The 20,843-nt window shown below is 44.5% G+C and overlaps 1 protein-coding gene across 4 annotated transcripts; it reads left to right on the plus strand.

Moving 5' to 3' along the window:
* Positions 1–809: 809 nt before the first annotated feature.
* prkacbb (protein kinase, cAMP-dependent, catalytic, beta b) lies at positions 810–20,843 on the plus strand. 4 transcript variants are annotated; one of them, XM_083541209.1, is made up of 11 exons: positions 810–866; positions 1,026–1,104; positions 5,743–5,804; positions 14,109–14,237; positions 15,026–15,124; positions 15,206–15,288; positions 15,847–15,973; positions 16,308–16,403; positions 16,726–16,848; positions 18,305–18,469; positions 19,299–20,483. In XM_083541209.1, the coding sequence occupies exons 2-11, from the start codon at positions 1,059–1,061 to the stop codon at positions 19,422–19,424; spliced, it is 1,056 nt and encodes a 351-aa protein (XP_083397335.1). In that variant the 5' UTR covers positions 810–866; positions 1,026–1,058; the 3' UTR covers positions 19,425–20,483. The 4 variants fall into 4 exon arrangements, with proteins under 4 accessions (XP_083397335.1, XP_083397334.1, XP_083397337.1 ...); XM_083541208.1 differs by having other exon boundaries at positions 819–1,104; positions 19,299–20,843; XM_083541211.1 differs by lacking the exon at positions 810–866 and having other exon boundaries at positions 983–1,121; positions 5,751–5,804; positions 19,299–19,563.

Consider the following 20,843-nt stretch of genomic DNA (forward strand, 5'->3'; position numbering starts at 1 on the left):
TATGGCAGGACAATGGCCCCGAACACACCTCTAGGTTATTTAAGAGCTATTTGTTAAATTAAATGAGTGATGGAGTGCCGCATCAGATGTCCTGGCCTCTCCAGTCGCCGCATCTAAATCCAGTTGAGATGGTTTCATATCAGATGGACTGGAGAGTGAATGAAAAGCAGCTAACAAGCACTCAACATCTCTCCTCAGGAAAGATGGAAAACCATTCCAGGTGACTAAAATGAGTTTTTGTTGACTACATTTGTTCCGAATTTCACGCTGAAAATCTTTACTACACTTCTCTCTTCCAGAAGATTATATCATTCGGTTTTCAGGTTTTGTTTTCTGAGGTGATGGGGAAAAAAAGAGAGCGCTTCCTGGATTTTTTTGTTTAAAGCGAAGAATCTTCCGTGGCAAATCACAGAATGTCAAAAAAAGATTCAGACATATGAAAAAAGATTTGACATGCGCCAATCACGTTTAACTTAAATCCCTTTGAATATTAGCCTATATCCATTACTGCTATGATAACTTCGAGATTGTCGGAAAGCCATTCCAGGCCTCATGACTTCGAGAGAACAGCAAAGAATGGAAAAACATCCTGGGTTTTATTGACTACATCATTTCATACGTATTCTTTCATAGTTTGGATGTCTTCAGGAATTAATGTACAATGTTAAAAAATCGTAATAATAAAATAAATTTGAAAGAAAAGGTGTGTCCAAAACTTTGGACTGGTCCTGCATATTAAATATTGTTCTTGTTGAAATTGAGCTTTCAGGGAAGAGTGAGGGTTTTTGTCGCACATCTGGCAACCCTGCTCCTACTCCAGTGTAGTGAAGGGAAGATTAAAGCTGAGTGTAAATCAGTGATAAAGGGTAAAATAATAATAAAACAATAAACACGAGATTAAACACCACCGGGAGGGTTTATAATACATTATAGCGTGAAGACGACTTTTTCCAGCACTTTTATCGCCAGCAGGAGAGCTTCCATTTGTGTTTTTTTGTTGTTGTTTTTGTGTGTTAATCCTGCAGCATTGAACAGGCGGACAGTACAAATCGTTTACGATGGGAAACGCCGCGACCGCCAAGAAAGGCAACGAGCTGGAGAGTGGTAACGTCCATTAACTTGTGCATTTTGTTGTCGAAAATCATCCCATCATTGTTTTAAAACTTAGAAATCAATGAACGCACTGGTGCTGTTCTCAGAGCTGCTTAGCGGTTTTACCCACAGCTAGCAGTGCACATGATCAGCACAGATTCCTGAAACCGAACACTCAAATAAACAGTAAACTAGTGATAAAAACAACTCAAAACTATTTTAATTTATTAAAAAAAAAAACACACCGGTATAAAGAGCAGGACCTTCTGGTTAGCTTTGCTAGCGTTAGCTTCTTTAGGAATTATCCTAACGTTGTTAGTAATAATTAAAAATAAGCTTTTTGAATATAAAATAGACAAACATTATGTTGGATAAAACTTGCAAAATTGTTTTATTTCGATGATTTTTATAAAAAAAAAAAAAAGATATTGTGCAGAATGGTGGGCTTTGGTTGTGTCTTCTGGAGTAGGCCCCAAAAAGGTGCGTTCAGGATACCGAGCTATTTTCGGGTACATTTATATACACTTAATATATAATGAGTTAAAAAAAAGACAACAAAAGATGTAATTCTCTGATTTATACAGGACTGAATGAAATGTTAATTTGAGAGAAACCTGTCTGTTATGTTAGCAGGGTGAAAGTGACATGGTTGATTGAGCCGCGATAAGAAAACCGTTAACTTTGGCTGTGTATCAAACACGCGTTTTTGTACATAACGGGGAAAACGTGGAAGTGTTCACGTTTACAAAGTTGTTTGGAATGATGCAAAAAAAAATAATATATATATCCTGCTGCATTCCGGTCTTTTTATAATTTAAGATTTTTTCAAGTCAATTTCCCCCGTTTGGTGTGTGTGTGTATGTGTTCATGAGCAACACTGAGGAACTAAAAATGTGCAGGTGAACTTGAACACACCCCGCATCCATTACACTTGTGAATAAGTGCATCATGTTTAATCTGAGATGGATATTTGTCTCTGAAAGTCCACTCACGTGTGTGTATGCTTTTTTTTTTTATCATTTAGGAAGAGAAAATATATATCATATTGCATTTATATATGTGAATAAAAAAACATGCACAGGGTACTGTTTTATATGTGCATAGACACCTGGCTTTGACAGGATGCAGTGTTCATTAAGTGTAATAATCAGTTTCAGTTTTTACATCTATGACATTTGGTAGAAGTCCTTATCCTGGGTGACTTAGCAACTGAGCGCTTGACGGTTAAGGGCCTTGCTCAAGGGCCCATCAGTGTCTGCTTGTTGGTGGCAGCTCGTGACCTTTCGATCCAAAAATCCAAAACCTTAACCACTGAGTTACCACTTCTTCGCCTGTACAAACACAGTAAACAATATGTAGAAGACGTGAGGAAAAAGTACATGTGGCTTTTGGAAAAATTTAGCAGTTAAAGCTTTTTGGAAACCAGAAATCGGGTCCTGAATGCTCTTTGTGTTTAATGTAGGTCCTGTTTCGGGGTCATGACCCCGGGATGCGTTCTGATTTCGGTCCAGTCTAACGTGGAGTCTTCATCCCAAATAAAGTAAATCGATAAATAAAAAGACCGCGGCGTTAACGTTACGGTATGCGATGTAATTGTAGGTCACGTGACCGTAATGATCACGTGTGCTGGGAATTCAACAGTGCACCGCAGAACTCTTCTCTACACGTCTGTGTTTTTTTTTCTTTTTTTTTCTGGATTATATCATTCTACATTTTCACATCGGACCAGAGTTTCGGTTTCATTCAGCTGATAGAAATGAAGAGCGCTTCCTGTGTATAATGAAGGAATCTAGACTTTTTTGTTGTTGTCGTCGTTGTTTGGGTGGTGTGACGAGACCCCGAGATGATGTGAGGTCACCATCCTGTTCTGCAAACAGACCCATCAGAAAGTATGCATTAAAAAATCGGCACTTTTCTGTCCAATCAGATTTGACGTTTCGACATGCAAAGGTTTATTTTAAATAAAAAAAAAAGAAATGTTATTTTATCTATTTTTACTGCTCAGTTTTTACGTCTTCCTCGTCAGTCCGATCTGTCGTTGGTATGCAGAGCTCTGCGGAAAACGACCCAGCGGCCTCAGAAGAGCTTCCCGGAATAATAAATAGTCCATTTACAGAAACACACACACACACAAAAGCTCAGCTGGTCGTCTTGTTCTGTAAACACTGGAGCACAGCTGAGCTCTGGCCGTATATGGTGAAGAAGTGACTAATGCCCATTTATAAAACTCAACACTCCGCTCTGGGCTTTGTTGTTGTCTCTGTGTAGACTCGCACTTTTCCCCCCTCGAGCATCTTAATCTCAGCGCCACGAAACTCCTACACACACACACACACACACACGTCCACGTTTGTCATTGACTCGAACAGCTTGTCATCAGACTTTGTCGGAGGATAAGCGTAATTACGAGCTTTGAAAGGCTTGACGCAAGCAGCCCGGGGCTCGTGTCGGGTTCGAGAGCGACACCGATAGCGAATACACACAGCGGCACGAGATAGCGACGGCTCAGACCTGCGTAAACACGATTTAGGGTAAAGAGCAGAGCGATAACTCCAGGTCGTCTCAGGGAAACCGGGAGCTCAGCAGCGGTTCAAATCGCTAGCACACGTTGTACAGAAGGAAGAGCAGGATGAAGACATTTACACGACAAATAAACGTGTGGAGCAGTGAACTGTTCCTTCTTTCACCAACTTCATGATGCGGCACAGGAATAGAGCAGTAGTACGTAGTCACCAAATGCCAGTTGTACATGAATTAGTAGTATTTCTTGATATAAAGTGTTGTAGCTTGTGACAAAGCAGATTCCAGATGTTTTTCTTCAAACGCTTGCCGTTATTGTGATTGCCGTCTTGATCCACATTCAAAACCACTAAACATCTCGAAGTGTTTTATAATGTGTTAATACTAGAATATTTGTAATGGTTTTACTCAAAACAGACCTTCAGGTTTTTATTTGATGTTATGGAGAAGCGACTGGTGATGGTGTACTGGGTGAGTGGTGAATAAGTGTGTGATTTGAAACCCAGTTAATACGGAGTACATTATTGTCTGGCTGGTTGGAGGAAGAGCTTGAAGCACCGAAACATGTTTGAACATCACGCAGACGTTTATATATAGACTCCGAGAACTTTCAGCAACAGTGCTGAATCGTCCAAACTGTAGTCCATATCCATGTAATTGTTCCTCAGCGGTTCTCGATCGTGTTTAAAACGATGCCGGTCAGGGCTGAAACGATTCCTCGAGAAACTCCACTGATCCAAATACCAAAAAAAAAAAAAGGCTTTTTGTTTAGTCCATTTAACTTAACACAGTGCACTGTGTTTCCCCACGGACCATTATTACTGACGCACCACTCGCTAAACTCTGGACCGCTATGGGGTCACGTTTATAAACGTGGTGGTCTTTCAACGCAGAAGGAACGTTTTACACACACACACACACACACACACACACACACACACACACACACACACACACACACACACACACACACGTGCGCCTCCTCTGGTCGTACTTTATTATTTATTTCTATCTATATGTACTCAAATGCAATCTTCTCTTTTCTGTCTTTCTTTCTTGTCTATTTTCCTTCCTTCCATCCTTTCCTCTGTACACTCTCAACTTTCCTTTCTCATACCCTTCTTTTTTTCTTCCTATTTTCAATGTATTCTTGCCTTCTTTTCTCCATGATTCCTGTTTATTTCTTATCTTTTTTAACCTCTTTCTTTTTCTATCCCCCCCCCCCCCCCCACCCGCCCCCGCACATATCCTTTCTTTCTTCCAGGTTTTTAATTATTTATTTTCAATCTAAAATGGTTTCTTTTCCCGCTCTCCCCTGTGCTCTTTCTCCTTTTTCTGTTTTTCCATCACTGTATCCTTCTCTTATTCCTTCGCCTGCTGTGTTTTTTTTTCTCCATGTTTGAATATATTCACCTTTCCCTGGTTTGTCCTTTCCTTTTTTTTTTTTTCCTCTTTCTTTCGTGTAATGCCATGCATTAAGTGGTAAATGTTTTATATGTACATTCCTTTGATGGTTTAGTAAAAGTGTTTGATTAGTGAAAGTTGTGATTATTATAGGATGTAAAGTAGCAGAGTCACATGATGTCTTCGTCTCCGTGTCTCTGACTGTCACGTCTGATCCATGTCTTTGTGCATACAATATTATTGTTTCATATGAAACTTTCTCCTTCTCTCTCTCTCTCTCTCTCTGTCTCTGTCTCTGTCCCTGTGTGTCTCTCGATCATCCCATCCATCTGGGTGAATGCTCCTGCGAACTCCTCCGGTGATTTATAGAGACTTTTGGTACGAACATTATTTCATTAGATGATCACAATGACCGAAAACGTGCCGCTTGGCCTCGGTAGCTGCCAAGAGCACCACGTTTAAAACCCCCACAACGTGCACGCGACCCGCGTGTCGTTTATCGTCCTCCCGTTTTTCCCTCATTGGGTCATCTAAAGCTGTGATTGTGTGCGTGTGTTTGCATGCTTTTCGTTTGTGTAGACCGAGCTAACAGCGTGGATTAGCACTTAGCGCAGCCGCTAGCATGGTGTCGTGTGTGTGTGTGTGTGTGTGTTGTTAGCGTTCTCATTATGATCAGCATCATCGGAGCAGCTGTGATCATCTCTCTCTCTCTCTCTTCTCTCATAGTCAAAGAGTTCTTAGCCAAAGCCAAAGAAGATTTCTTGAGGAAATGGGAATGTCCACCACAGGTGAGAACCACACACACACACACACACACACACACACACACACACACAAGCTGCACATTGTGTTGTCCATTGAGAAGATATGCAGAAATGGTTGCTGTAACATGAGGGGTGTACTTACTTTTGTGAGATACTGTAGGTGTTTGTGACTCAGGGTTGTCATGGTGACCACAGTAACCAGGAAGCTCTTTTAATGAACTCATTTCTATAACTTACTTTTATCATCTACTCTAAATTTTCCAGCCCTGTTTCCTTTTTTGTTTTTTTTTCTTTTCTTTTCTCCACCGTTCTTTCATCCACCCATCCTTCCTGTGTTTCTCCTACTCTCGTCTCAATTTATCCTTTCTTCCCCTCCCTTCTTTCCTTAGTTTCTCTACTTATCTATTCCCTTCTTGCCTTCATCCTTCCTTTATTTTTCATACTCTGTTCACCATTTATACAGTGAGGAAAATAAGTATTTGAACACCCTGCTATTTTGCAAGTTCTCCCACTTAGAAATCATGGAGGGGTCTGAAATTGTCATCGTAGGTGCATGTCCACTGTGAGAGACATAATCTAAAAAAAAAAATCCAGAAATCACAATGTATGATTTTTAAACTATTTATTTGTATGATACAGCTGCAAATAAGTATTTGAACACCTGTCTATCAGCTAGAATTCTGACCCTCAAAGACCTGTTAGTCTGCCTTTAAAATGTCCACCTCCACTACATTTATTATCCTAAATTAGATGCACCTGTTTGAGGTCATTAGCTGCATAAAGACACCTGTCCACCCCATAAAATCAGTAAGAATCCAACTACTAACATGGCCAAGACCAAAGAGGTGTCCAAAGACACTAGAGACAAAATTGTACACCTCCACAAGGCTGGAAAGGGCTACGGGGAAATTGCCAAGCAGCTTGGTGAAAAAAGGTCCTCTGTTGGAGCAATCATTAGAAAATGGAAGAAGCTAAACATGACTGTCAATCTCCCTCGGACTGGGGCTCCATGCAAGATCTCACCTCGTGGGGTCTCAATGATCCTAAGGAAGGTAAGAAATCAGCCCAGAACTACACGGGAGGAGCTGGTCAATGACCTGAAAAGAGCTGGGACCACCGTTTCCAAGGTTACTGTTGGTAATACACTAAGACGTCATGGTTTGAAATCATGCATGGCACGGAAGGTTCCCCTGCTTAAACCAGCACATGTCCAGGCACGTCTTAAGTTTGCCAATGACCATTTGGATGATCCAGAGGAGTCATGGGAGAAAGTCATGTGGTCAGATGAGACCAAAATAGAACTTTTGGGTCATAATTCCACTAACCGTGTTTGGAGGAAGAAGAATGATGAGTACCATCCCAAGAACACCATCCCTACTGTGAAGCATGGGGGTGGTAGCATCATGCTTTGGGGGTGTTTTTCTGCACATGGGACAGGGCGACTGCACTGTATTAAGGAGAGGATGACCGGAGCCATGTATTGCGAGATTTTGGGGAACAACCTCCTTCCCTCAGTTAGAGCATTGAAGATGGGTCGAGGCTGGGTCTTCCAACATGACAATGACCCGAAGCACACAGCCAGGATAACCAAGGAGTGGCTCTGTAAGAAGCATATCAAGGTTCTGGCGTGGCCTAGCCAGTCTCCAGACCTAAACTCAATAGAGAATCTTTGAAGGGAGCTCAAACTCCATGTTTCTCAGCGACAGGCCAGGAACCTGACTGATCTAGAGAACATCTGTTTGGAGGAGTGGGCCAAAATCCCTCCTGCAGTGTGTGCAAACCTGGTGAAAAACTACAGGAAACGTTTGCCCTCTGTAATTGCAAACAAAGGCTACTGTACCAAATATTAACATTGACTTTTTTAGGTGTTCAAATACTTATTTGCAGCTGTATCATACAAATAAATATGGTGTGTTTGTGCGTTTGTGAGCGCTTGTTTGTCCGTTTGTGAGCGTGTTTGTGGGTTTGTGAGCGCATGTATTTGTAAGTTTGTGAGCGTGCGCGTTTGTGAGCGTGCGCGTTTGTGAGTTTGTGAGCGTGCACGTTTGTGAGCGTGCGCGTTTGTGAGTTTGTGAGCGTGCACGTTTGTGAGCCTGCACGTTTGTGAGCGTGCACGTTTGTGAGCGTGCACGTTTGTGAGCGTGCACGTTTGTGAGCGTTCGTGAGCCTGCGCGTTTGTGAGTTTGTGAGCCTGCGCGTTTGTGAGCGTGCGCGTTTGTAAGTTTGAGCGTGTGTTTGTGAGTTTGAGCGTGTGTTTGTGAGTTTGAGCGTGTGTTTGTGAGTTTGAGCGTGTGTTTGTGAGTTTGAGCGTGTGTTTGTGAGTTTGAGCGTGTGTTTGTGAGTTTGAGCGTGTGTTTGTGAGTTTGAGCGTGTGTTTGTGAGTTTGTGAGCGTGCGTGTTTGTGAGCGTGAGTGTTTGTGAGTTTGTGAGCGAGCGTTTTCGTGAGCGTACGTGTGTGTGAGTTTGTGAGCGTGCGCGTTTGTGAGTTTGTGAGCGTGCGCGTTTGTGAGTTTGTGAGCGTGCGCGTTTGTGAGTTTGTGAGCGTGCGCGTTTTTGAGTTTGTGAGCGTGCGCGTTTGTGAGTTTGTGAGCGTGCGCGTTTGTGAGCGTGCGCGTTTGTGAGTTTGTGAGCGTGCGCGTTTGTGAGCGTGTGAGCGTGCGTGTCTGTGATTGAGTGTGTGTGTGTGAGTTTGTGAGCGTGCGCGTTTGTGAGTTTCTGCGTTTGTGAGCGTGCGCGTTTGTGAGCGTGAGCATTTGAGTTTGTAAGCGTGCGCGTTTGTGAGCGTGCGAGCGTGCGCGTTTGTGAGCGTGCGAGCGTGCGCGTTTGTGAGCGTGCGAGCGTGCGCGTTTGTGAGCGTGCGAGCGTGCGCGTTTGTGAGCGTGCGAGCGTGCGCGTTTGTGAGCGTGCGAGCGTGCGCGTTTGTGAGCGTGCGAGCGTGCGCGTTTGTGAGCGTGCGCGTTTGTAAACGTGCGTGTGTGTGTTTGTGAGCGTGCCCGAGTGTGTGTTTGTGAGCGTGCGAGTGTGTGTGTTTGTGAGCGTGCGCGTTTGTGAGCGTGCGCGTTTGTGAGCGTGCGCGTTTGTGAGCGTGCGCGTTTGTGAGCGTGCGCGTTTGTGAGCGTGCGCGTTTGTGAGCGTGCGCTTTTGTGAGGGTGTGTGTTTGTGAGCGTGCGCTTTCGTGAGTTTGTGAGCGTGCGCGTTCGTGAGTTTGTGAGCGTGCGCGTTCGTGAGTTTGTGAGCGTGCGCGTTCGTGAGTTTGTGAGCGTGCGCGTTCGTGAGTTTGTGAGCGTGCGCGTTCGTGAGTTTGTGAGCGTGCGCGTTCGTGAGTTTGTGAGCGTGCGCGTTCGTGAGTTTGTGAGCGTGCGCGTTCGTGAGTTTGTGAGCGTGCGCGTTCGTGAGTTTGTGAGCGTGCGCGTTCGTGAGTTTGTGAGCGTGCGCGTTCGTGAGTTTGTGAGCGTGCGCGTTTGTGAGCGTGCACGTTTGTGAGCGTGCACGTTTGTGAGCGTGCACGTTTGTGAGCGTGCACGTTTGTGAGCGTTCGTGAGCCTGCGCGTTTGTGAGTTTGTGAGCCTGCGCGTTTGTGAGCGTGCGCGTTTGTAAGTTTGAGCGTGTGTTTGTGAGTTTGAGCGTGTGTTTGTGAGTTTGAGCGTGTGTTTGTGAGTTTGAGCGTGTGTTTGTGAGTTTGAGCGTGTGTTTGTGAGTTTGAGCGTGTGTTTGTGAGTTTGAGCGTGTGTTTGTGAGTTTGAGCGTGTGTTTGTGAGTTTGTGAGCGTGCGTGTTTGTGAGCGTGAGTGTTTGTGAGTTTGTGAGCGAGCGTTTTCGTGAGCGTGCGTGTTTGTGCGTTTGTGAGCGTACGTGTGTGTGAGTTTGTGAGCGTGCGCGTTTGTGAGTTTGTGAGCGTGCGCGTTTGTGAGTTTGTGAGCGTGCGCGTTTTTGAGTTTGTGAGCGTGCGCGTTTGTGAGTTTGTGAGCGTGCGCGTTTGTGAGCGTGCGCGTTTGTGAGTTTGTGAGCGTGCGCGTTTGTGAGCGTGTGAGCGTGCGTGTCTGTGATTGAGTGTGTGTGTGTGAGTTTGTGAGCGTGCGCGTTTGTGAGTTTCTGCGTTTGTGAGCGTGCGCGTTTGTGAGCGTGAGCATTTGAGTTTGTAAGCGTGCGCGTTTGTGAGCGTGCGAGCGTGCGCGTTTGTGAGCGTGCGAGCGTGCGCGTTTGTGAGCGTGCGAGCGTGCGCGTTTGTGAGCGTGCGAGCGTGCGCGTTTGTGAGCGTGCGAGCGTGCGCGTTTGTGAGCGTGCGAGCGTGCGCGTTTGTGAGCGTGCGCGTTTGTAAACGTGCGTGTGTGTGTTTGTGAGCGTGCCCGAGTGTGTGTTTGTGAGCGTGCGAGTGTGTGTGTTTGTGAGCGTGCGCGTTTGTGAGCGTGCGCGTTTGTGAGCGTGCGCGTTTGTGAGCGTGCGCGTTTGTGAGCGTGCGCGTTTGTGAGCGTGCGCGTTTGTGAGGGTGCGCGTTTGTGAGCGTGCGCTTTCGTGAGTTTGTGAGCGTGCGCGTTCGTGAGTTTGTGAGCGTGCGCGTTCGTGAGTTTGTGAGCGTGCGCGTTCGTGAGTTTGTGAGCGTGCGCGTTCGTGAGTTTGTGAGCGTGCGCGTTCGTGAGTTTGTGAGCGTGCGCGTTCGTGAGTTTGTGAGCGTGCGCGTTCGTGAGTTTGTGAGCGTGCGCGTTCGTGAGTTTGTGAGCGTGCGCGTTCGTGAGTTTGTGAGCGTGCGCGTTCGTGAGTTTGTGAGCGTGCGCGTTCGTGAGTTTGTGAGCGTGCGCGTTCGTGAGTTTGTGAGCGTGCGCGTTCGTGAGTTTGTGAGCGTGCGCGTTCGTGAGTTTGTGAGCGTGCGCGTTCGTGAGTTTGTGAGCGTGCGCGTTCGTGAGTTTCTTGAGTCACAAAGCGTGCGCGTTCGTGAGCTTGTGAGCGTGCGCGTTCGTGAGCTTGTGAGCGTGCGCGTTCGTGAGCTTGTGAGCGTGCGCGTTCGTGAGCTTGTGAGCGTGCGCGTTCGTGAGCTTGTGAGCGTGCGCGTTCGTGAGCTTGTGAGCGTGCGCGTTCGTGAGCTTGTGAGCGTGCGCGTTCGTGAGCTTGTGAGCGTGCGCGTTCGTGAGCTTGTGAGCGTGCGCGTTCGTGAGCTTGTGAGCGTGCGCGTTCGTGAGCTTGTGAGCGTGCGCGTTTGTGAGCTTGTGAGCGTGCGCGTTTGTGAGCTTGTGAGCGTTTGTGAGCTTGTGAGCGTTTGTGAGCTTGTGAGCGTGCGCGTTTGTGAGCTTGTGAGCGTGCGCGTTTGTGAGCTTGTGAGCGTGCGCGTTTGTGAGCTTGTGAGCGTGCGCGTTTGTGAGCTTGTGAGCGTGCGCGTTTGTGAGCTTGTGAGCGTGCGCGTTTGTGAGCTTGTGAGCGTGCGCGTTTGTGAGCTTGTGAGCGTGCGCGTTTGTGAGCTTGTGAGCGTGCGCGTTTGTGAGCTTGTGAGCGTGCGCGTTTGAGTTTGTGAGCGTGCGCGTTTGAGTTTGTGAGCGTGCGTGTTTGTGAGCGTGCGCGTTCGTGAGTTTGTGAGCGTGCGCGTTCGTGAGTTAGTGAGCGTGCGCGTTCGTGAGTTTGTGAGCGTGCGCGTTCGTGAGTTTGTGAGCGTGCGCGTTCGTGAGTTTGTGAGCGTGCGCGTTCGTGAGTTTGTGAGCGTGCGCGTTCGTGAGTTTGTGAGCGTGCGCGTTCGTGAGTTTGTGAGCGTGCGCGTTCGTGAGTTTGTGAGCGTGCGCGTTCGTGAGTTTGTGAGCGTGCGCGTTCGTGAGTTTGTGAGCGTGCGCGTTCGTGCGTTTGTGAGCGTGCGCGTTCGTGCGTTTGTGAGCGTGCGCGTTCGTGCGTTTGTCAATGTGTGTGTGTGTGTGCGTTTGTGAGCGTGCGCGTTTGTGAGTTTGTGAGCGTGCGCGTTTGTGAGTTTGTGAGCGTGCGCGTTTGTGAGTTTGTGAGCGTGCGCGTTTGTGAGTTTGTGAGCGTGCGCGTTTGTGAGTTTGTGAGCGTGCGCGTTTGTGAGTTTGTGAGCGTGCGCGTTTGTGAGTTTGTGAGCGTGCGCGTGCGCGTTTGTGAGTGTGTGAGCGTGCGCGTTTGTGAGCGTGCGCGTTTGTGAGCGTGCGCGTTTGTGAGTTTGTGAGCGTGCGCGTTTGTGAGTTTGTGAGCGTGCGCGTTTGTGAGTTTGTGAGCGTGCGCGTTTGTGAGTTTGTGAGCGTGCGCGTTTGTGAGTTTGTGCGCGTGCGCGTTTGTGAGTTTGTGAGCGTGCGCGTTTGTGAGCGTGTGTGCGTTTGTGAGCGTGTGTGCGTTTGTGAGCGTGTGTGGGTTTGTGAGCGTGCGTGGGTTTGTGAGCGTGCGTGTGCGTTTGTGAGCGTGTACGTTTGTGAGCGTGTACGTTTGTGAGCGTGTACGTTTGTGAGCGTGTACGTTTGTCAGCGTGTGTGTTTGTGAGTGTATGTGTGTGTGTTTGTGAGTGTGTGTGCCTTTGTGAGTGTATGTGTTTGTGTGTTTGTAAACGTGTGTGTTTGTGAGTGTATGTGTGTGTGTTTCTGAGCGTGTGCCTTTGTGATTGTGTGTGTTTGTGAGTTTGTGCGCGTGCGCGTTTGTGAGTTTGTGCGCGTGCGCGTTTGTGAGTTTGTGAGCGTGCGCGTTTGTGAGTTTGTGAGCGTGCGCGTTTGTGAGTTTGTGAGCGTGCGCGTTTGTGAGTTTGTGAGCGTGCGCGTTTGTGAGTTTGTGAGCGTGCGTGTTTGTGAGCGTGTGTGCGTTTGTGAGCGTGCGTGTTTGTGAGCGTGTGTGCGTTTGTGAGCGTGTGCGTTTGTGAGCGCATTTGTGAGCGTGTGCGTTTGAGAGTCTGTGAGCGTGTGTGCGTTTGTGAGTTTGTGAGCGTGCGTGTTTGTGAGTTTGTGAGCGTGCGTGTTTGTGAGTTTGTGAGCGTGTGTGCGTTTGTGAGCGTGTTTGTGAGTTTGTGAGCGTGTGTGCGTTTGTGAGCGTGTGTGCGTTTGTGAGCGTGTGCGTTTGTGAGCGTGCGTGTTTGTGAGTTTGTGAGCGTGTGTGCGTTTGTGAGTGTATGTGTGTGTGTTTGTGAGCGTGTGTGTGTGTGCGTTTGTGAGCGTGTGTGGGTTTGTGAGCGTGCGTGTGCGTTTGTGAGCGTGTGCGTTTGTGAGCGTGTACGTTTGTGAGCGTGTGTGTTTGTCAGCGTGTGTGTTTGTGAGTGTATGTGTGTGTGCCTTTGTGAGTGTGTGTGCCTTTGTGAGTGTATGTGTTTGTGTGTTTGTAAACGTCTGTGTTTGTGAGTGTATGTGTGTGTGTTTCTGAGCGTGTGCCTTTGTGAGCGTGTGCCTTTGTGAGTGTGTGTGTTTGTGATTGTGTGTGTTTGTGAGTTTGTGCGCGTGCGCGTTTGTGAGTTTGTGAGCGTGCGTGTTTGTGAGCGTGTGTGCGTTTGTGAGCGTGCGTGTTTGTGAGCGTGTGTGCGTTTGTGAGCGTGTGCGTTTGTGAGCGCATTTGTGAGCGTGTGCGTTTGAGAGTCTGTGAGCGTGTGTGCGTTTGTGAGTTTGTGAGCGTGCGTGTTTGTGAGTTTGTGAGCGTGTGTGCGTTTGTGAGCGTGTGTGCGTTTGTGAGCGTGTGCGCGTTTGTGAGCGTGCGTGTTTGTGAGTTTGTGAGCGTGTGTGCGTTTGTGAGTGTATGTGTGTGTGTTTGTGAGCGTGTGTGTGTGTGCGTTTGTGAGCGTGTGTGGGTTTGTGAGCGTGCGTGTGCGTTTGTGAGCGTGTGCGTTTGTGAGCGTGCGTGTGCGTTTGTGAGCGTGTGCGTTTGTGAGCGTGTACGTTTGTGAGCGTGTGTGTTTGTCAGCGTGTGTGTTTGTGAGTGTATGTGTGTGTGTTTGTGAGTGTGTGTGCCTTTGTGAGTGTATGTGTTTGTGTGTTTGTAAACGTGTGTTTGTGAGTGTATGTGTGTGTGTTTCTGAGCGTGTGCCTTTGTGAGTGTGTGTGTTTGTGATTGTGTGTGTTTGTGTGTTTGTGAGCGTGTGTGTTTGTGTGTTTGTGAGCGTGTGTGTGTTTGTGATTGTGTGTTTGAGTGTGCGTGTTCTTTTGTCAGGTGAAGATGAAATCTAGTTTTGTGTGTGATGTAATATAAAGTTGGCCATGTGGCAGTTCTGCTCCCGAGTGTTTTGGTTTTGGGGAAAGTGAAAGCGATGCTGGTCTCCAGTACACGCAGTACACGTGCACCACACGTTCCTGCAGTGTGAACCCCTGATCCTGACTGCAGCATCAGTATATCATAATACATCATTATTGTCCTTCATTTCTTCTGTTTCTAGAGCACAACTTGTCTAGACGACTTCGAGAGATTGAAGACTCTGGGCACGGGCAGTTTCGGGAGAGTCATGCTGGTAAAACACAAAGGAACAGAGCAGTTCTACGCCATGAAGATTTTGGACAAACAGAAGGTTCGTCTCAGTGAATGTTATTATTAGGCCTTTAGTTATTCATGTACAATTATGAGTATGAGAAATTATCCCAGAAAATTCATTTAACACCCTGATAACTTGCTGACTACTTACTTGGTTGGTTACTTACTTAGTTAGTTGTAGTTGCTTAGTAACTTTATTGCCTATTTATATTGTTACTTTTTACATTGTTAGTTATTTGACCACTTACTTTGTTGGTTGTTTGCTCAGATTTCTATAAAAATATACTTAGTTACTTTGTAGCCTGTGTGTGTGTTTGCTTGGTTACTTTGTTACTTGATTAGTTAATTTGCGAATTACTTTGTTGCTTGGGTTTCTATTAAGTGTGTGGCTTGGTTACTTATTCGCCTGTTGCTTCAATGCTTGGTTACTTTGTTACTTGGTAACATGGGTGCCTACTTTAGTTTTATTTTAATTGGTTAGTTAATTCACTACTTACTTACTTTTTTTGGTTGCTTTGGTTTCTATTAAACATCTGGCTTGGTTACATTGTAGTTATGTGGTACATACAACTTTTGTTGTTGCTAGACTATTTAATTACATACTTACGTAGTTTCTTGAGCGTACTTAGCTGCTTATTTGGTGACATGGATTTATATATTTGTAGACAATAAACTGTAGCATACCGTATTTTGCGTAAATGTGTGGCAGTATGATATTTCTATAATATCGCTTATACCACCCACTTGTAGTGTTTCTCTGCAGAACACCAGTGCAGTACATGACTCCTGATGTAACTCACAGCCGGGTGTTTTGTACGTTCACAGGTGGTGAAATTGAAGCAAATAGAACACACACTAAATGAGAAGAGAATATTACAGGCGGTATCGTTTCCCTTCCTCGTCAGATTGGAATACGCCTTCAAGGTACGGGTTTGTCCTCCTGCTTTCTGAGCGCAAAGTTTACTGTCCATCAAACTGAAAACGGTCCTCTGTGCATCTTCTCAGGATAATTCCAACCTGTATATGGTGATGGAGTACGTACCAGGCGGAGAGATGTTCTCGCATCTAAGAAGAATCGGCCGGTTCAGGTACTTGAGATTTACAACGAGCCGGGTAACATGCGCTCTGCCTAGAAATCACTGCACCACTTCCGAAGCCAAGTACATTCAGACAGTTCCTCTTGAACCCCCTCATAATCTGTATATATTAATAATTAATTAAAACGTATATTAATGCTTTTTTAATTAGTGTCAAATTTAATACATCTTCGATATATTGCGTTTTTTTATTTTTTTTTATTTTCTTTATGTATTTTATACACAACACGACATGAAGTGAAATGTTTTTACAAAATAGAGAAAAAAATGGGGGGGGGGGAATTTAAACAAATATAAACAAATAAAAATAGATCAAAAATTATATACATTTACATCTTTGGGGCTTTATTGACTCAAGTAACCTTAAGTGCAGCTGTGCAAGTGTACACTCTGTGGGCAAAGTATTGGCACACCTGATTTTCCAGCTATTTGTGGTTCTTCCTCAAGCTGTTACAACAAAGTTGGAGGCACACAATTGTACAGGTTTTCAAATATGGCTTAATATAAGACGTTCTGTTTTTTTTTTTTTTTCTTTTCCCCTCCCCGCAGTGAGCCACACGCACGGTTTTACGCAGCGCAAATAGTCCTCACTTTTGAGTACCTTCACTCGCTAGACCTCATCTACAGAGACCTGAAGCCTGAGAACCTTCTCATCGATCAGCATGGGTATATACAGGTAATCTGTGTGAAGCTTTATTTATCCTAATGCTCAGAATATTTATGGATTCCACCAGGGGGCGCTGAACGCGGAAACAATTTGCCAGATTATACCAGGTTCACGCACTCGGTTTTCAGTGCACGTGTAGTGAACAGTGCACTACTGGAGGAAGTACGACCTCTTTCCCATAACTGCATATTCCAGATTATACGTATAAAGAAATTTGTTGTTGCATTTGAAAGAACCGACATTGTCCATTCAGTATAGCATGTTAACATTTAACAAACAATTGGCTCATTCATAGACCTGGTCAGTCATGGATATCCAACAGAGATCTCTTTTGCATGCACAGGTCACTGACTTTGGTTTTGCAAAACGAGTGAAGGGCCGAACCTGGACGTTGTGTGGAACCCCGGAGTACCTGGCACCAGAGATCATCCTCAGCAAGGTAAGACACCTGTTTAGACCAGTTCTTTTGCATCAGCATTCCCATGTGAGGTATCCTGTGTTTATTTTCTGTGTGGTTACTCCTATATGCTTCTAATTTATTCTAGTATGTTCTTATAGTAATACATATCTCAGTAACTGATTGTTGGTCATGTTTGTCTTAACTCGCTGTTTGTCCATCACTCACGATTTGTATCGTAACATGAAGGTTGTTCTGCAACCTTTAGTTTTAAATGGGCACTATAATAGCAAAAAATGTGATGGTAGAAATATTCTGTTCTCTGTATATTGTTGTGAGATTGTGTACTGTGTATTCTGTGTAGGGCTACAACAAAGCAGTGGACTGGTGGGCTCTAGGAGTGCTCATATACGAAATGGCAGCAGGTTATCCTCCGTTCTTCGCCGACCAGCCGATTCAGATCTACGAAAAGATTGTGTCTGGAAAGGTAGAAACGGAGGACCTTTACATGTAAAATAGTACAGATTTTTATTATTAAAAACAAATAAACGGTCGTAATTTATGAAAATGTCCCAAATGAAATAAATGCATTCATTATAATAAATATGAAGAAAAATAAGACTCATTGAAACCGAAACAAAAATTTCCACTTCAAATAAATAAAACGGGTTATATCCTGAATGAATAAAAAAAAAAAAATATATATATATATATATATATATATATATATATATATATATATATATATATATATAAATATATAAATATATAAATATATAAATTAATAATAATAATAATTACCAATATATTATTATATATATTTTATAATATAAAAAATATTATAATAAATATATCGTTCTCTGTGCAGCGTGGGTCTACTGTATAAAGACAGACAGCACGTGGCATCAGTAAATTCGCCTCTAGAGGCCGCTCTCGTACTGTAAAATGACAGCGGGCCTTTTCAGAATACCAGAAGTGTGACCGAGGGGGAATTCATTAACCTCACTGACTATAGATTGGATTAGATTCTAGATTCAACTTTGTCGTCATTACACGTGTACAAGTACAAGGCAACGAAATGCAGTTTGGGTCTAACCAGTTTTTTCACAAACTTCAAGCCAAAAAACTGAACCCCATAACATTAGACTAATGAAATTTCCGAACGGAAACGAAAAAACGCACCTCACCTGTGTTCTGAGCTGCACGGCAACGGGAGAAAAAACTTTCACCGGTGTTGATTTTAAACGCACGACGATGCCAAAAGATAAACTCCCGAGAGAAATAGTTGTGAAAGGAAGACAGTGAACAATGGCTTTCTTGGTAGGCTACTGTTTAGATACAAGCCGTTGTAACGTGTTGAGTCTGGGTGAAGGGAGAGCTCGCTAACTCCAGTTGCAAATCAGTATAAGCACAAACGGGTTTCCAAAACGCGTGCTTTTTTTATTTTTCTTGGCAACAGCGTTGCGGGTTAGTCAAAGAAACTTAGAAATGAACATCAGAAAATAATAAGGACATATTCCTCGGCCTTGCACACACGCAGTAATAGCGGAAAAATGCGGCGGCAGGCTATTCCCAAAATACCGCTCTGCTCTTAAAGGAGCCACAACATATTTCACCCGTTACACCGTGTAACAGACACTGTCTTACTTAAAGCCTGTGTAAAGTTCATTAGTTTCAGTGTAGACACTGTCAAATTCAGTGGGTGCGGCTTATATATGGGTGCGCTTTATAGTCCGGAAATTACGGTAAGTAAAATAGAATGGTAATATAGGACTATAATCAGTAATTTACAGATGTATATGTACTATGAGTACACAGATGAATATATATGTACTATGAACAATAGAACTGATTAACGAGGTAATTCAATGGAACGCAGTTCTACTGAGACCCCATGTTGAATCCTGCAGCACTTTTAATCCCCCCTGCTGTCTTTTCTGTAGGTACGATTCCCGTCCCACTTCAGTTCAGATCTGAAAGACCTGCTAAGGAATCTGCTTCAGGTTGACCTAACGAAACGGTACGGCAACCTCAAGAACGGCGTCAACGACATCAAAAACCACAAATGGTTTGCCACAACAGATTGGATCGCCATCTATGAGAGAAAGGTGTGAGGATAATCACTTAAAGTAAAAGTGTAACCTGAAAATGCAGGGTTTTTTTTTTTTTTATTAAAGAAAAAATCTGTCCAAACCTGCATGGCCTTATGTGAAAAAGTAATTACACATAACTTGTAAGAGTGCTTCATTGAAGCATTTGCGATAATTGCCACAGAGTCTTTCACATCACTGTGGAGGAATTTTGCTGCACTTTGAATGGTTTTCATGTATAAACGGCCTGTTTAAGGTCATGCCACAGCATCTCAAACAGGCTTTAACTAGGCCACTCCAAAACTTTAATCTTTTTTTTTTTTTTTTAGCCATTTAGAGGTGGACTTGCAGGTTTCATATCATTTGTCCTGCTGCATAACAAAAGTGAGCTCGAGATCATGAACTGCACATTCTCCTACTTTTTTTGCTAGAGTGCAGAATTCATGGTTCCATCAGTTATGGCAAAGTCGTTCAGGTCCTGAAGCTGACCATGGATGGCCCCAGACCATCACACTACCACCACCATGTTTTACTGTTGGAATAAAGTGGTTTTTTTTTTTTTTTTTTTTTTATGCAATCCTGTGTTTAGTTTTCCAAAAACTAAATCTAAATCATCTCATCTTACTATTCCATATAGGGCCAGGCAGGTTTGGAGATGTTTTTGGTACTAATTGAAATCAATTAAAAGCCTGTGTACATTATCCTTGTGTTGTATTCAAAATTTGCTGTGTGTGAAAAATGTGCAAAAAAACACAGCACCGTGTATCGTGGTTACAGCAACATCATGAACGTGTTCTATGAAGACGCTTTACACTCACTGTGGGATTTATTTTTTTTTTTAACACAGGTTGAGGCTCCATTTATCCCGAAATGCAGAGGCCCAGGAGACACGAGCAACTTCGACGACTACGAAGAGGAGGACATCCGCGTGTCTGTTACGGAGAAATGCGCGAAGGAGTTTGCCGAGTTTTAGTCTGGACACGTCGGAGCAATACGTATACATATATACGTATGTGTTTATCGATACGAATACATATATATTTACGAGTGTGTGTGACTGTGTGCGCATGAATGCGTGTGCGAGCGTGTGTATAACCACACAGCAAACGAAATAATGGGATCTTTGCACTCTAAAGACATGGGGGGATGAAGCGGAGACCACATCACCACTTCAGAGTTACTGCATAGCTCCTTCATTCCGTCTGGTTCATCAAGAGGCCAACAAAGCCCTCGCGCTTTTATACGTTACATCAGACTCTTCACTCGCTTTTTTTTCTTTTCTTTTTTTTTTTTTTCTTTCAGTCCGATAAATGTCTACGATGTCGTTTTCTTCAATGTTTTTAAAAGTGAAAAGGTTTTCAGCAGTGTTCAGGATTAGGAGGTCAAATGCCAATACGCACCCGAGTGCCAGTTTATCGGGTAAACTTTCCGAATGTTGAGTTTGAAGTTCTGACTGTAGCCTTTCTGTTGTTCCATCGCGGACCGTCTGGGCTCATTAGACGTCTGGGCGTGTCATTGTTTAGTACAACAGCATATACCGTTTTTTAAAAGACTGCAAGAGCACTCCCGCCACTAGGGGGCGTTAATAATTGTATTTTATGCTTTTTTTTTTTTTTTTTTTTTTTTTTTTTTTTTTTTTTATGTAGGCAGTATAAAGCTGCCGTGCAAACAGTTAACACAAATAAGTCTTTCTGCTTCATTCTCAGAACTTTTAACTCCCAGATGAGGCAAAACCACCACCTTAGATCAAAGTTTCAGACAAAAGTCATCGTTGGTAAATGTCTTGTGTACTATGAATCATTTAGCTACAATACCGCATCTACGTGTGTGTGTGTGTGTGTGTGTGTGTGTGTGTGTGTGTGTATGTACACATGCTGATCAGCTATAACATTTAATCCACCTGCCTGTTATGGTGTAGGTTCCTCTTCTGCTGCCAGAACAGCTTCCAGGCATGGACTCTGAGAGACACCTCACCTGAACGTCTGCTGTAGCATCTCAAACTCCTGGGCAGTTTTTTGCACAGAAAGCGGCCACTGGTTTTTATAAAAATACCACTACCATGAAGGATCGTACTTGCTCTACAGCTGTGTGTAGGTCAGTGGTTTGTGTGTGTGTCGGCGTGACCTCCACGTTAACGTCAGGACCCAAGGTTTCCCAGTAAAACCCTATCATAGGTTCTTACTGTAGTTTTTGTCGGATGTAGCAAGGTACCCTCTCGGCGGGTGGGGTTTCCTCATTGTCCGAGATTATGGTTATCCGACAACACTTGTTATCCGCGTCGAGGTCACAGCAAGGTCAAATCGTTTTATTTATTTTTCTTCTTCCTTTTTAACGTCGTACCTCTTCCTGTTCGAAGTATACTTTTTACCTAACGTGTGTTCAAAGCATAAAA

The sequence above is a fragment of the Silurus aristotelis genome (genome assembly GCF_946808225.1).
Source record: "Silurus aristotelis genome assembly, chromosome: 5".
Taxonomy (NCBI): Eukaryota; Metazoa; Chordata; class Actinopteri; order Siluriformes; family Siluridae; genus Silurus; species Silurus aristotelis.